Source organism: Marmota monax, unplaced genomic scaffold (genome assembly GCF_021218885.2).
Source record: "Marmota monax isolate L192 unplaced genomic scaffold, Marmota_monax_Labrador192_F-V1.1 WCK01_AAM20220418_F8-fsc00005, whole genome shotgun sequence".
NCBI lineage: Eukaryota > Metazoa > Chordata > Mammalia > Rodentia > Sciuridae > Marmota > Marmota monax.
This window is the reverse complement of record NW_026692254.1, coordinates 4183798-4197786: the sequence shown is the minus strand read 5'-3', so window position 1 is coordinate 4197786 and position 13989 is coordinate 4183798. Positions and strand designations below refer to the sequence as shown.

At 37.6% G+C, this 13989-nt stretch overlaps 1 protein-coding gene across 8 annotated transcripts in view; it reads left to right on the top strand.

Annotated features, from left to right (window-relative positions):
- Window positions 1–13989, top strand: part of Dzank1 (double zinc ribbon and ankyrin repeat domains 1) — an 80327-nt gene that overhangs the window by 28014 nt on the left and 38324 nt on the right. For 7 of the 8 annotated variants that reach the window (XM_058576385.1, XM_046434716.2, XM_046434706.2 and 4 more), the window contains 2 exons: window positions 6574–6687; window positions 13095–13187. In XM_058576385.1, coding sequence (XP_058432368.1) covers window positions 6574–6687; window positions 13095–13187 — 207 coding nt within the window. The remainder of the gene's footprint in view (window positions 1–6573; window positions 6688–13094; window positions 13188–13989) is intronic. The other variant, XM_046434740.2, reaches the window with a different exon arrangement.

Sequence of the window (13989 nt, the reverse complement as noted above, 5' to 3'; positions counted from 1 at the left end):
CACACAAAAAGAGAAGTAAGATTTTGCTAATATATATTTGCAGAATCTTATAGAACAGGTGGGAGTAGATTTTAAGTGAAGATAGAATATAATACTAAAATGGGCCGAATTCTTTGATATCTGCACACCTTCAGTTTAAATGGGCTAGCTAACACAGCTGGAGTGACTAACAGGCTGCTCGGTTGACTAAAACCTAGACTTAATAATAACCTATGTTTAACAGCATAGAGGTACCAGAAGTTAATTTTCTCATACCAGAGTTAATTTCTCTATAGGCTGGAAATCCAAGATCAAGATTTCAGCATGGTTAGTTTCTCTTGAGGCCTCTCTCCTTGACTTGCACATGGGCACTTTGCCACTATGTCCTCACATGGCCTTTCCTTTGTGCACACATCCCTGTTGTCTCTTCTTTAATTATGAATTTTAGAGGAGCACAGTTCAGTCTATGATACCCAACAACATGTGCAGGAGGGTATCCAAAGACTTAGGAAAATAAAATAAAATTTTATTATGTGGGCCTGTACCCCACAACTCTTAATTGTATTTTAAAAGGAGGTACAGTAGATACTTCTATCAGTATGATCTTGAGAGGTACATTAGTGAGAGGAGCACCTGTATTTCTTTTTTTTTCCCTATGTTTTTTATTATGCATTATAGTTGTGTATAATGATGGGATTTGTTGTGACGTATTTGTACATGCACACAATATAACAATATAATTTTGTCCCATATCACTCCCCAGCACTTTTCCCTTCCTCAGCCCCTGCTTTTTTTTTTTTTGTACCAGTGATTGAACCCAAGGGTGCTTAACACTGAGCCATATCCCCAGCCCTTTTTATTTTTCATTTTGAGACAGGGTCTCACTAAGTTCCAAAGTCCTCACTAAGTTGCTGAGGCTGGCTTTGAACTCTTGATCTTCCTGCCTCAGCCTCTGGAGTTGCTGGGATTATAGGCATGTGCCAATATACCCAGGAGCACCTGCATTCTTTTTTTTTTTTTTTTTTTTTTGTGTGTGTGTGTGTGTGTGGTGCTGGGGATTGAACCAAAGCATGCTAGGCAAACACTCTACCAACTGAGCTATACCCCCAGCCCCAGCACCTACATTCCTAAAAAGTTCTGTGGCTTCTTTCTTTTGTATGCTAGATATGATCATGGAGGATACTGCCATTTTGATGGGCTCCCTGATCATAGTGGGGCTACTTGGATTCCAGAGCAGCATGAGGTCAAATGCCAGCAGCTAATTGCCAAATACAAGGACAGTAGTGCTGCTTCAGTAATCAGAATCTCACTGATCCTGGTCTTCCTAGGAATGAAATAGCTGAGTAGCCTACTGATGTATTCCTTGGCCCATATAATTGAACAACCAGCAGATCTTGTAACCCCAAATTAACATGAGTCACTACATTGGACCACCCAAGTTTCTCACCTAGTTTACAAACATAAGTCAGGTTTACCAATCCAGAGTCTGTTGACTGAAGAGGAGACCAGCTCTCCTTAGAAAAAGACTGCAGCTTGGCATGTACATATTATAAATCTTCCTTGAAGTCTTTCCCAAAAGGACTGGTGGCTTTCAATAGAGTCACTATACTTTGGGGGAAAAGTAATGCCAAAACCACTGAGGGATTGCTAGCTACTGACTATGATTTCAAGCTGATTCTTGGAGATCTAAAGCATCGCTAAGATCTGCCAGTAAAAGTTGAGATGTCAGGTGCTTAAGTGATTGATGGAGCTTTACCTTGAGTCTGACTCATAGTTTTTGCTTCATGTATTTGGGGGGCTTGTTATGTTTGTGCTATAATCTGAAAGTTTGTGTTCCTCCAAATTCATATGTTGAAATCCTTAACCCCCTAGGTAATAGTGTTATGAGGTAGGGCATTTTGGAGTTAAGTTAGATCATGATGGTGGACTCCTTATGAATGGTATTAGTGCCCTTTAAAAGAGACCCCAGGAAGACTGTTTGCCCTTCCATCATGTGAGGATATAGCTAGAAAGTACCTCTAAGGCAGAGAGTAGCACCTAGATCTTGGATTTCTCAGTCTCTAAACCTGTGAGAAATTTCTGTTGTTTTTAAGTCACTTAATTTATTATTATAGCAACTTGAATGAACTAAAACAGTTCATAAACACTTTAAAGAGTTATATATTCCTGATTTGTTGACCTTTTCATTCGCAAAATATTTCTCCTTGACTTTAGAAGTATTCCTTGTCTTAAGTCCTTTATTCTCTGATACTTATGCAACCCCTCCAGCTTTCTTATGCTTACTGTTGGTATTGAATATCTATCTATATACATACATATGTGTGTAATTATATATATATACATATATAATGATAAGATGTCTATGTCACCTGTACATATTGAATGTATACAATTGTGGTTAAGCCACGTCCTCAGCCCTTTTTTATATTTCATTTAGAGAAAGGGTTTCACTGAGTTGCTAAGTGCCTCGCTAATCTGCTGAGGCTGGTTTGAATCTCATGATCCTCCTGCCTCAGCCTCTCAAGTTGCTAGAATTACAGGCATGCGCTATCGTGCCTGGCCCCAGTACTTTTTGTTTTTTTGTTTTGAGACAGGGTCTTGCTAAGTTGCTTAGGGACTCACTATGTTGCTGAGGCTGGCTTTGAACTTGTGATCCTCCTGCTTTAGTCTCTGGAGCCGCTGGGATTACAGGCGTGTGCCTCCATGCCCAGTCAGATCTTACTTTTTTATCCATTCTGATAACCTTTGCCATTTGGATGTGGTTTAGTCTGGTCCCATTTAAGTACACTTTGATGTGGCAGAATTTACATATGTTGTTTGTTTTCTTTTTTAAATGTCAGTGGACCTTTCTTTTATTCATTTATTTATTTGCAGCATGACAACATGCTAGGCAAGTGCTCTTTTGATTTAATTATTTTTTTTAATTTATATCTATTGAGATTCAATATTCATCAGATCTTATTATCACCCTTTCTTTAATTTTATAAACATGATTTCCTTTAGTTCTTTGAACAATTTTTTAATAAAAACTACTTTGAAATTTTTGTCTGTGGGGGCTGGGGATGTGGCTCAAGTGGTAGCGCGCTCGCCTGGCATGCGTGCGGCCCGGGTTGGATCCTCAGCACCACATACATACAAACCACAAAAAGTGCTCTACCACTGAGCCATGACTCCAGCCCATGTTGTTTATTTTCTGTTTATATTTTTCATTCCTTTGCTCTCCCTTTATTGCTTTATTTTGTGGTAAATGTTTTTAATGTGCCACTTTAATTCCTCTGTTTATTTTTTAAAACTATTTTTAAAGTTATCTGGTGCTTTAGGGATTATAATATTGACCTTAATTTATCACAGTCTATTTTAGAATATCTTAATTTCAATAAAATATAGAAATTTCCTTTCAATATATCTACTCTTCTTCTCCCTCTCTTTATCTCTTTTTACATGTTTTAACTTAAAAATACAGTATTATAGAATCTTATATCATTTAAAGGAGATAAGAAAAATTATCTTTGGAGTTATTGGTATTTACCCCTATGTTTATTATATCTTGTTCTTTCATTTCTTTCTGTGAACTCAGGCTATCATTTATTTCTTCATCTCTTATTTCTCATAAGATATTTCTGCTAGCAATTTCTCTCTGTTTTTTGTCTGAGAAACCTTATTTTTCCTTAATTTTTGAAGGATAGTTTTTCTGGGTATGGAATTCTTATTTGGCAGTCATTTTACCTTCTAGCTCTTCGAGTATGTCATTATACTACTTTCTGGCCTCTACTGTTTTTGATTTACATGATAGTCTTTCTCTTGTTGCTTTCAAATTTTTATCTTTGTCTTTAATACTCAACAATTTGATTATAATTATATCTAAGTGTGGATCTTTTGTGTTTATCTTTCTTGAGTTTATTTGATCTGTAGATTACTGTTTTTCTTCCAGTGTGGAAACTTTTAGCCATTAGTTTTTCAAATTCTCCTTCTGTGTGTTTCTTTCCTTTCCATTACATGCATGTTGTTATACTTGATGTTGTTTCATGGATTTTTTGTGATCTACTGATTTTTTTCATTGTTTTTTCTCCTTGATTGAATAATTGAACTATATGCAAAATTACTGGTTGTTTCCTCTGTTATCTCTGGTCTTCTAAATCCCTCTAGAGATGTTTTTATTCTAGACATTTTACTTTTCAACTTAAGGTTTTGATTTAATTATTTTTTTTTAATTTATATCTATTGAGATTCAATATTCATCAGATCTTATTATCACCCTTTCTTTAATTTTATAAACATGATTTCCTTTAGTTCTTTGAACAATTTTTTAATAAAAACTGCTTTGAAATTTTTGTCTGTGGGGGCTGGGGATGTGGCTCAAGTGGTAGCGCGCTCGCCTGGCATGCGTGCGGTCCGGGTTCGATCCTCAGCACCACATACAAACAAAGATGTTCTGTCTGCCGAAAACTAAAAAATAAAAATATTTAAAAAAAAACAGCAGAACACTCTGAGGAAGGCAGAAGCCTGTCTGCTTTTCCCACCTCAGAGATTCCAAAATGCTGTATAATTCCAGGATGCTGTATGATCAGGGGAGGCTGGGGCAGATGCAGACAGGCTCTGCAGGCCACACAGAGAACACACCCAGATTTGAGCTTGGAAACAGGAGGGACCTGAAAATTTTTATAAATGGAGCCTCAGCCTGTTCAAAGGGTATGACCTAAGGAGAGCATTACCTATACAGTTATTTATATAATACTAATTCTCATTGGTACTATATCAAGGAAGATACTCAGGCCACTTCATTCAATATGTAAAGGTGACATAGGCATTCTTGTCATTAACTTTACTGAGAGGTGAGATGATCATAATTGAAAATAAAAAGGCAAACCAGGCTTGATGACACACACCTATGTGCCAGGAGGCTGAGGCAGGAAGACTGCAAGTTCAAGGTCAACCTCAGTGGGGACCTAAGCAACTAGTGAGACCCTATCTCAAAATTAAAAAAAAATAAAAAAAGAGCTAGAGGTGTGGCTCAGTGGTAGAGGGCCTCTGGATTCAAACCCCAGTACCACAGGGCAGGGAGGGGGTGGTTTAAGGAGGTCGTTCACTGGTAGAGCACTAGAGCACTTGCCTTGAGTGAACAAGTCCCTGGGTTCAGTCCCCAGAACACCCCCCACACACACACACAAAGCAGGGAAAAAACTGACAATTATTAAGCCTAAAATTCTGCTTTTTAGACTAGTATTTGGGAAAAAAAATCTTTGTCTGATAAATCTAGCATCTGAGGACCCACAGATATAATTTCTCTTAACTCTTTTTACCCTTAGTATGGGGCACACATTCTTGTTTTTTCTTGAGTAGTGAACATTTTAGATAATATACTATAACAATTCTGAATTCTTACTTTTTTCCCTGCAGGGAGTTGTTTTTTGTTTATTTCTATTAAATCTTTAATGTCTCTCTTTTTTTTTTTTTTTTAAATATTTATTTCTTTTAGTTATTGGCGGACACAACATCTTTGTTTGTATGTGGTGCTGAGGATCGAACCCGGGCCGCACGCATGCCAGGCGAGCGCGCTACCACTTGAGCAACATCCCCAGCCCCTTTAATGTCTCTCTTCTTCAAAGTTTAGTCACTGATATCAGGATTTCTTTTCTTTCTTTTTTTTTTTCTCTTTTGTTTAGATATTTAAACCTGGAGTTATCTTGGGTATCTTAATGTTCAGCTGAAGATTGACCAGAAATTTTGCTCAAGCACTTCAAGGCAATAAGGCTTCCACTCTAAGCTGATAGATCTGTGTGGGGGCTGGGTAGACTGTTAAACATCAGACTGTTTTCAAGTTTGCCTAAGCTTTGACTTTATACTGAGCTCTCTTGCCTCTCCATATGCAGTTTCCATTGGCTAGGGATACGTGGGTGGCTAGGGCCCACTTTGGCTTATGCAGAACAAGTGCATAGGCATGAGTCATGGAAAGATACATGGAGAATTTATCATGAATGACATCCTGGAACTCCCTGTTAAACCCTTGGCCAATTCCCAGTCTATCAATCACCACAAACAGGACCATGATCTCACACCAGGTCCTCCCTGTTTGCTTGCCACTGAGATTTTCATCTTCAGGATGCTCCAAATCAAGTGATCCCTGTCCATCAGTAGCCACAAAACTGTTGGATTTCACAACCTGCCTTGTGGTGAAGCTATCACCAGATAGAGCTGGGAAGAAGGGACAAGCCCCACTCCGCCCCGCCAGAACGTCACAGACTAGTATATTGTTAGCTGAATTTCAGTCATTTCCAGGAACTTTTCAGTTTTTGCCCACCTTTGGTTGACTGGCAGAGTGCTGACATGGCTGGGTTTTTACAGCTTTATTTGATTTTGTGGGAGAGGATTTATCGACCTCCCCCCCCCCATCATGCTGTAAGTTAGCGTTCTAGCATATTTGAATGTATTTCTCTTTTCTACAACAAACATGTTTTTATTCTTAATAGGAATAAAATAATATAAAGGTAGTTATTTTAAATACCTTTAAAAAGGCAAATTAAACCTTACATTCTGAGATCTATTCATACCTTAAGTTGTTGTATCCCAAGCAAACCTGATTTTTCCTTTGTGCAGATGGGCTTGTGTGCAGAATGTGGAAGCCTGGTCCCCATGAACACGCCCATCTGTGTGGTGTGTGAGGCCCCTCTTGCTCCACAGCTGTGGCCACAGGCAAGCCTCCACTTGAAGGTAATGAAATATGATTTTGAAAAAACCCGAATGAAATACATAGAAAGTGACCTTTGAACAATTAGGGTTTTCTTTACCTGGTGGAGTGGGCTAACAAATAAAAGCTAACATTTGTTGAAAAAAATCCATTCAAATTTTGGGTAAATATGCTGCCCAAAAGATAACTTGTAATAGGATCTATAACATTAAAAAAAAATAACTTAGACTGCACATTTTTCAAATATCCTAGACTTTGAGTACAATACTCAAAGTGAGTGTAAGGGACATAAAGGTTACTTCCCTTGAGACAGAAAAGTATATTGAATGCATGATAATAAGTACATATTTAAGAGAAATAAAATGAGGATTATAGCAGAGCCTCCAAGGTGTTTCTAATATCTATTCTCTTTCTTCCATATTAATAGAATCTTTAGTTTATCACAAGGATCAGAAATGTAGGAATGCATTCCCTGAACATAGATTTGAAGGCCAAATTTCAGCATAACTAACAGTTTTTCCCCTGAGATATTTAAACTTTAACATTGCACATTATTTGGCTTATAATCTTGCCCTTAAGTGGCTTCATGCTTTTCTTTGCTCTATTTAATTTGCTTTATTATATATAAACAAAGAATACTTATAACTAGTCACATGGGAAAAAAAGTTACATATCATCACATAAAATTAAAAAAAACTTGACAAATGATGAAAACTTTTTGGTGGGATGGTTGAACATACAACTGTATCTTTTTCTTAATTTACAATTCCATTTACCTCCTCTGTAATCCCAAAGAAACATCAATAGAGGATGAAATATATTTAACTAAGGGATAAAAAAAACAGGAATTTTTAGAAATAAAGAAAATACATGGACTTAATTGTACAATAAGAAATATAATATTTCTAAAATGGGCTTATAGATTCTAGGTGTGCAAAATGTATTAAAAGAAAAGCTATGTCCACTTCTTGTTCTGCCTCCAAGGTTCCTTCACTGTGAAAATTTCAGTAGTATCCCAGGATGTGTAAACCTTCAGAAATTAGATTTTGAGGAACTGGTTGGGCCAAAGTCAGATAGATGAAAATTTACTAAGTGCTTTGGGAGGTAATTATTTTCACCCTTAAACTTTAGAAGCTACCATGGGGAGCTACCAAACGCTTCTCGAAACCCATCTTTAGGCTTCATATACATGAGAGAAAGAAATAAGCTCTCTCTTGTTTAAGCCACTGTTATTTTTGGATGTTTTGTGAATCAAAGCAGAGCCTACTCTTGTTAATATGTTTTCTCAGGATGTTTGGAAATGTCTTTCCAAACTCCTTGGAATATTCAAAACAGGAGGAATAGGTGTCACCTACAGCCTGCATGGGGAGGAAATAAGCAACCCTCAGAGTTGTGGGCTGGCTGGAAATAAAAGTCTGAAAAAGTAATATTAAGAAATAAACACAGGGCTGGGGTTGTGGCTCAGCCGTAGAGTGCTCACCTAACACAGGTGGGATGCTGGGTTTGATCCTCAGCACCACATAAAAATAAAATAAAGGTATTGTGCCAACTACAACTAAAACAAAATATTAAAAAAAAAAAAGAAACACAAAAGATGAAAAATATATTTTTTTCAAAGTGAGGGCTTGACGGGTAGAATAGACCTGTTTCAACAGATGGGTCTGATCCTAAAAAAAGAGAAAAGCCCATGAATGCCTTATTTATAGTGAAACACACCAAAGAAATTTATCGTGAGGAGGGCTTCTTCAAGGTAAATAAGAAGCTGGGGAAATTGGCCCAGGTGGAGACTTATCACTTGCGTAGTTATTCTTCCTCTTCCAAGCAGCTGGACCCTCAAGGCTGTTTAAGTACACTGGTATCTCTTTTACCCAAGGCAAGCAGTCATTTAAATTCAAAGCTATTGAACTCATAAATTCTTTGCCAGGCATGGATTGGGCCCCATTAACAGTGAGCACCTGCAAATGGGCGTGTCTTTCTACACCTTTACATGGAAAGATTCCAGATGGGGCAATCAAGCTGTCCAAGGCTATGGAGTTCAAAGCAATAATTTATTTGCCACTCCTGACAAATAGGAATATTTGTTATCAACTAAATTAAATATGTATCACATTTCTTCCACCTTTAAAATCTATAGTTCTAAGGAGAGAAATAGTAGAAATAGATTGGACTGGACAGTGGATAAGGGGGGTGGATAGAAAGGACAATAGAATTAATTGGTTATAACCATATATTAATTGGTCATAACCTTGTATTTGTATACATGACCAGGGTAACTCCACACTACGTATGACCACAAGAGTGGAAACCTAATAGAACAAGTTATACTTTATGTATATATATCCTGCCAAAATACATTCTACTGTCATATGTAACTAAAAATAAAAATAATAAGTAAATAAATAAAACCTGTAGTTTTTCATTCTAGGAAGGAAAAGAGATGTAAAGGTATAAGTAATTTTTCCTTCAATTTGTTTGTAAGTCCTTTATTGAGAGTAAACATAGAACTGCTATATTGATTAGTAGCATTAAATCCAGGGGTGGTCCCTTTATTAAAGGGCAATTTCTGAAAGGGATGGCCACTTGCATGTTATTTCTATTCCATTGGTGGTCCAAAGTTGGCATATATCTTATAATAAAGAATGTAAGATATAAGAATTCAAAGGAGAACTTAGAAAATCAAGCCTGCTTGACTTCAATGTCACTTTTTCTAAGGGAATTATTGACTTTGAAATTATTGAGTAAACTAGCTTCACATTAACTAAATATTCCTAGAATTTGGTACAGCTTCCATAAAGAGATGTTTCAAACATTAATTTTCAAAAATCATGGGAAATAATGATTGAGGGTATCATTATTTACTACTGACTCTAGAAGTGAGACTCTTGTGATCATTTCTATTGGTATTTGTTTTCCCCTAGAGTTTAGTTTATTTTAGCACTAGGATTCGTGTGTGTGTGTGTGTGTGTGTGTGTGTGTGTCTGAGGTTTGAACCTAAGGGCAGTCTACCAGTAAGCTTTTTGTTTTTTATTTTGAGGCAGGATCTCACTGTGTTGTTGAGGCTAACCTCAAACTTTCAATCCTCCAGCCTTAGCCTCCTGAATAGCTGGGATTGTAGGTGTGTACCATCATGCCTGGCTTATTTTAGCATTACATTTTTATGATCATAATATATATTCAAAAGTGTATATATTGCTTAATTTTGTTTCTTTCAATGAACATTTGAATACTTCTTGGCATCCCCCCTTCTACTTTTTTATTTGGAAACTTGACTACATAAACAGTATACTTCATTTCATAAGAATTCATAGAGTTGTATGAGCCTAAGGAAGTCTCTGGAAACCTGTATTTGGGTCCTTGAATAGGTTGTATTGGGGGAATGGTTCTGAAGACAGAGTGAGGTCTCTAGACCAGTCCTCCATTGATCATATGGCATTTTGGCCTTGTGCCAAACAGCTGGTATCCTTCACCATCATGTGGCCATGAACCTTCCCTTAGCTTCATCTGGTTTCTCTTTGTTCTACCATGTACTTCTACCATGATCTCTCAGGTGCTGAGCAGCTTTTGAAGACTTTTTTGATTTGTCTTTTTCTTAGACCATTGTGTTGGTTTCTGCATACTGTAGTCCCCAGGCTTTCACCCTGAGACTCACTGCCTCCTGCCTAGATGCAGTGACCTGGGCCCCTGTGTGCCATGGTGGTCATGGTGGCTATAGGACAGAGAAGAAAAATTCATTAATTCTATCAGGGTCAGGGCCAGGGGTGGTTTCAAAAAGAAGATGTCATCTGACTGGATATTGTGGGGAGCATAAGAATTTGCCAGATTAAAAAGTGGTGAGACAAGTGGTGGCTCATGTGTAAGCATTGTGGAAGACTGGTAGGGGACAAGGGCTGTTCCAGGCATGTAAAGTCTGCCATGCCCTACTAGTTCATTTCCAACATTCTGCCCCATTTTATTGTGTCAATTAAAGCTTATCATTTGGGTATTTGAAAATTGTTCTCAACTTCCAACTCTTTTATAAAAAGTTTTATCCCATTGACTAAGCTGGGTCTATTAAATTGGGTAAAACCATCCAACTAGATGATATGTTGCAACTGCTGTGGAGGAAATGGAAAATGCAGGTATTGACTTTTTTTTAAGTCATCAATCATAGCTATTTAGCATCCTTGTTAAGGCCATGATGGTGGCCTTTGATGGTGGCCTCAATTCCAAATCATTCCTATGAACATCTATGATTCTATGGATACAGTGGTTGTGATATAAAATGATTTTTATGTGATTGTGGATCATAGTCACTGCTCTGAATGGAAGTGAGCTATGGCATAGTGTCAAACGCCATCACAAAAACCAAGATACCATTTAGTAGATCCAGTGCAGTAAGGTAGACCACCACCTTGAGAGATTCTTTGTAGTATCTCAGAATGGAGAAGATGGAGAGCAGTATAGGCATTTATTACTGGGAATTGATGACTTTGTTTTCCATATTTTTAATTGGTGCATTATAACTGTACATAATGGTTGGACTTGTTACATATTCATACATGCACACAATGTAACAGTAAAAGGAATGGGTGAACTTAAAGAAGGTTTGCAAGAGTGAGCCCAAGTGTGAATTGTGGACTATGAGCAATAATGATGTGTCAGTGTAGGTTCATGGGTTGTAACAAATGTACCACTGTGATGCCTATGTCGACAGAGAGGCTGAGTGTGTGCGGGGACAAATGTATATAAGAACTGTAATGTCTGCTAAGTTTTACTGTAACCTAAAACTTCTCTTAAAAATAAGGTTTATTAATGAAAATTTTACAATAGAGGTTTTGCAAGGCAGGACTAAGATTGGGCAGAGTGTAGACTGGGCAAAGCTGTGATATACAAGTTTTGGTTTGTGGACCCTCCAAGATGGTATCTTGAAGTAAGATTCTGGACTTGATAAGTAAATAACTTTAGTTGGATTACAGTCTTCTCTTCTTAGAGGAAGTATCTCCTGCAGCAAACAATAAAATCATTTTTGTTCTATTTCAGTACTTTTAAACACCAGAACAAAAAAATTGTCTCACTTCTTAATGAGTTTCACTAGATCATGTCTGAGTTGACACCTTCAGGCATTTTGTAGCCTAAATCTTACAGAAAAACTCTTGACAATTGCAGATTATTCTGTGGCAACTTTAAGAGACGTTAGAATCCTGGACCCAATGAATATCAGGAATTAGGCACAAGACGGTGATTCTCTGCCACTCATTTAACAGTTAACCTCTGTCTGCCCTTTAGGAGTCGCTTACATTGGGAATGTGGTTTCCTGAATAGGTACAGATTCCTAAGAAAACGTTAGGAATCTTCTACTGAAATGGAGTTAAACAGACTTTGAAATGCTGGGATTTTATAGAGCTATGTAGTGATATTATAAATCAAATCTCAGATGTTGGGATTTATTTTCTTCATGATCCTTTACCTGTACCAGTTTCTAAACATTCTGTATTAGTTTGGGGATGCCTAGACCCCACAGTCCCAGAGTGCAAAGGAATATTCAAGCATCATGGTCATTGAAAATTGAAAAGATAGTATCTTGAGAGTACTGGATGACCCAATGTCAGTAGGTATTAGCAAACTCCCAATAGCTGAACCCTAGTTAGACTGTTTTGACCACCTTTTTCCCTTCTCCACCTCCTGTGTTGTACCTTAACCCCAGGGTCCTGACTCAGAAAGTCGTACTTACAATTTCTTTTCTAAGATAATCTTTCCTCTTTCTTTCTTTCTTTCTTTCTTTTTTTTTTTTTTTTTTTTTTTTTTGGCACTGGGGTTTGAACCCAGGGATGCTTTATCACTAAACTACATTCCTACCTCTTTTTATTTTTAATTTTGAGACAGGGTCTCACTAAGTTGGTTAGGGCCTCACTAAATTGCTGAGGCTGACCTGGAACTTGTGATCCTCCTGCCTTGGCCTCCCAGTTGCTGGGACTGCAGGCATGTGTCACTATACACAGCTACTTCTTTCATTTCTAAGTGAGAAACTTCAGAAAGAACCTAGAGCCCCATGGGTAAAACCTAGTCCCCAAACAAGATTATTGGAAACACAAAGAAGCTGGTCTCGAGTCTTTCTGTTTACTATTTATGCTATGAAACGGAGAGCCTACTGACCATCGGACTTCTCCCATTGGGTGATGGGGATGGGAAACCTTACATACAATCAGTGCATAATTTTTGAATGTCCTTCAAAGACCAAATGAATACTATTTTAAGTTTGGGATTTTGTTTCTTTTAAAACTATGTTAATTTATCTGATGCTATTTATTGTTGTAATAATTCCTAAACCAATCTAATCTTGAGGACCTTAGTGTTATAATAGGGTCTAGAGCTGGATGACTAACTACAAAGATTGCTTGATGATTTCTCTGCAATGTTATTTGCTCAGTTGTTCTTCTTCTCTGTTGATAAGGAGAAAGTAGTCTGCCGCACCTGTGGCACAGGGAATCCTGCTCACCTGAGATACTGTGTCACCTGTGAGGGGACTCTGCCTTCAGCACAAGAGGTAGGTTGACTGTATGTGCCAATCCTATATCTGGGGGGGGGGGCTACTAAATGTTTGATATTGATGTTAATAGAGAGTTTAATCTGCAGTGGGGTAAGAAGGCTCCTTCACCCAAAAAACCTTCTCATGGTAAACTAAAAGCAACCTTGCTATTTGTGCAGAGGACTTTATTATTTATCAATACATACTTGTTCTCAAAGTCTCAAAGAGAATTCAGCAATATCTACAGTTTCCTAAGAACTTTGCAAGGTCAGCTGGCCGTAGCATGTGGGGGAAATGGACCCATCCACATTTTAAGTACAGACAAGTATGTCTCTGTTGACTATCTAGATGCAAATGCTGTTTTTAGAAATTAGGAACATTATAGCCCCACTTCTTAGGTTTCCTGCCAGCCTATTTTGGGTGTTGAAATGAAAGAATAAGAGAATACGCAACTTAAATACCATTAATGGTTTCAGTTTAGATGATTTATTTTACGTTCATAAAAGGTTTTTGATGAGATTCCAGGTGACTCTTGCTCTGGCCTACCAAGAAGAAATTGGCATTTAATAGCCAACCTAGAGGAAAAAAACTTGCTTCATTTGGGCTACTATATGTATTTTCAACTGTGGGGTTTGTTCTCATCTTAAAGAGATTCCCTGGGAAACTAAACAACATGTGATGATTAGTGTGATTAACATGATTAGCATCAAAGAGAAGTATGTTAGTTCCCTAGAGATGCCAGATCAGACCACAAACCATTTCACAGTTCTGGAGGCCAGAAGTCTGAAACTGAGGAGCAAGTCCTGGAGAAAGAACTGTT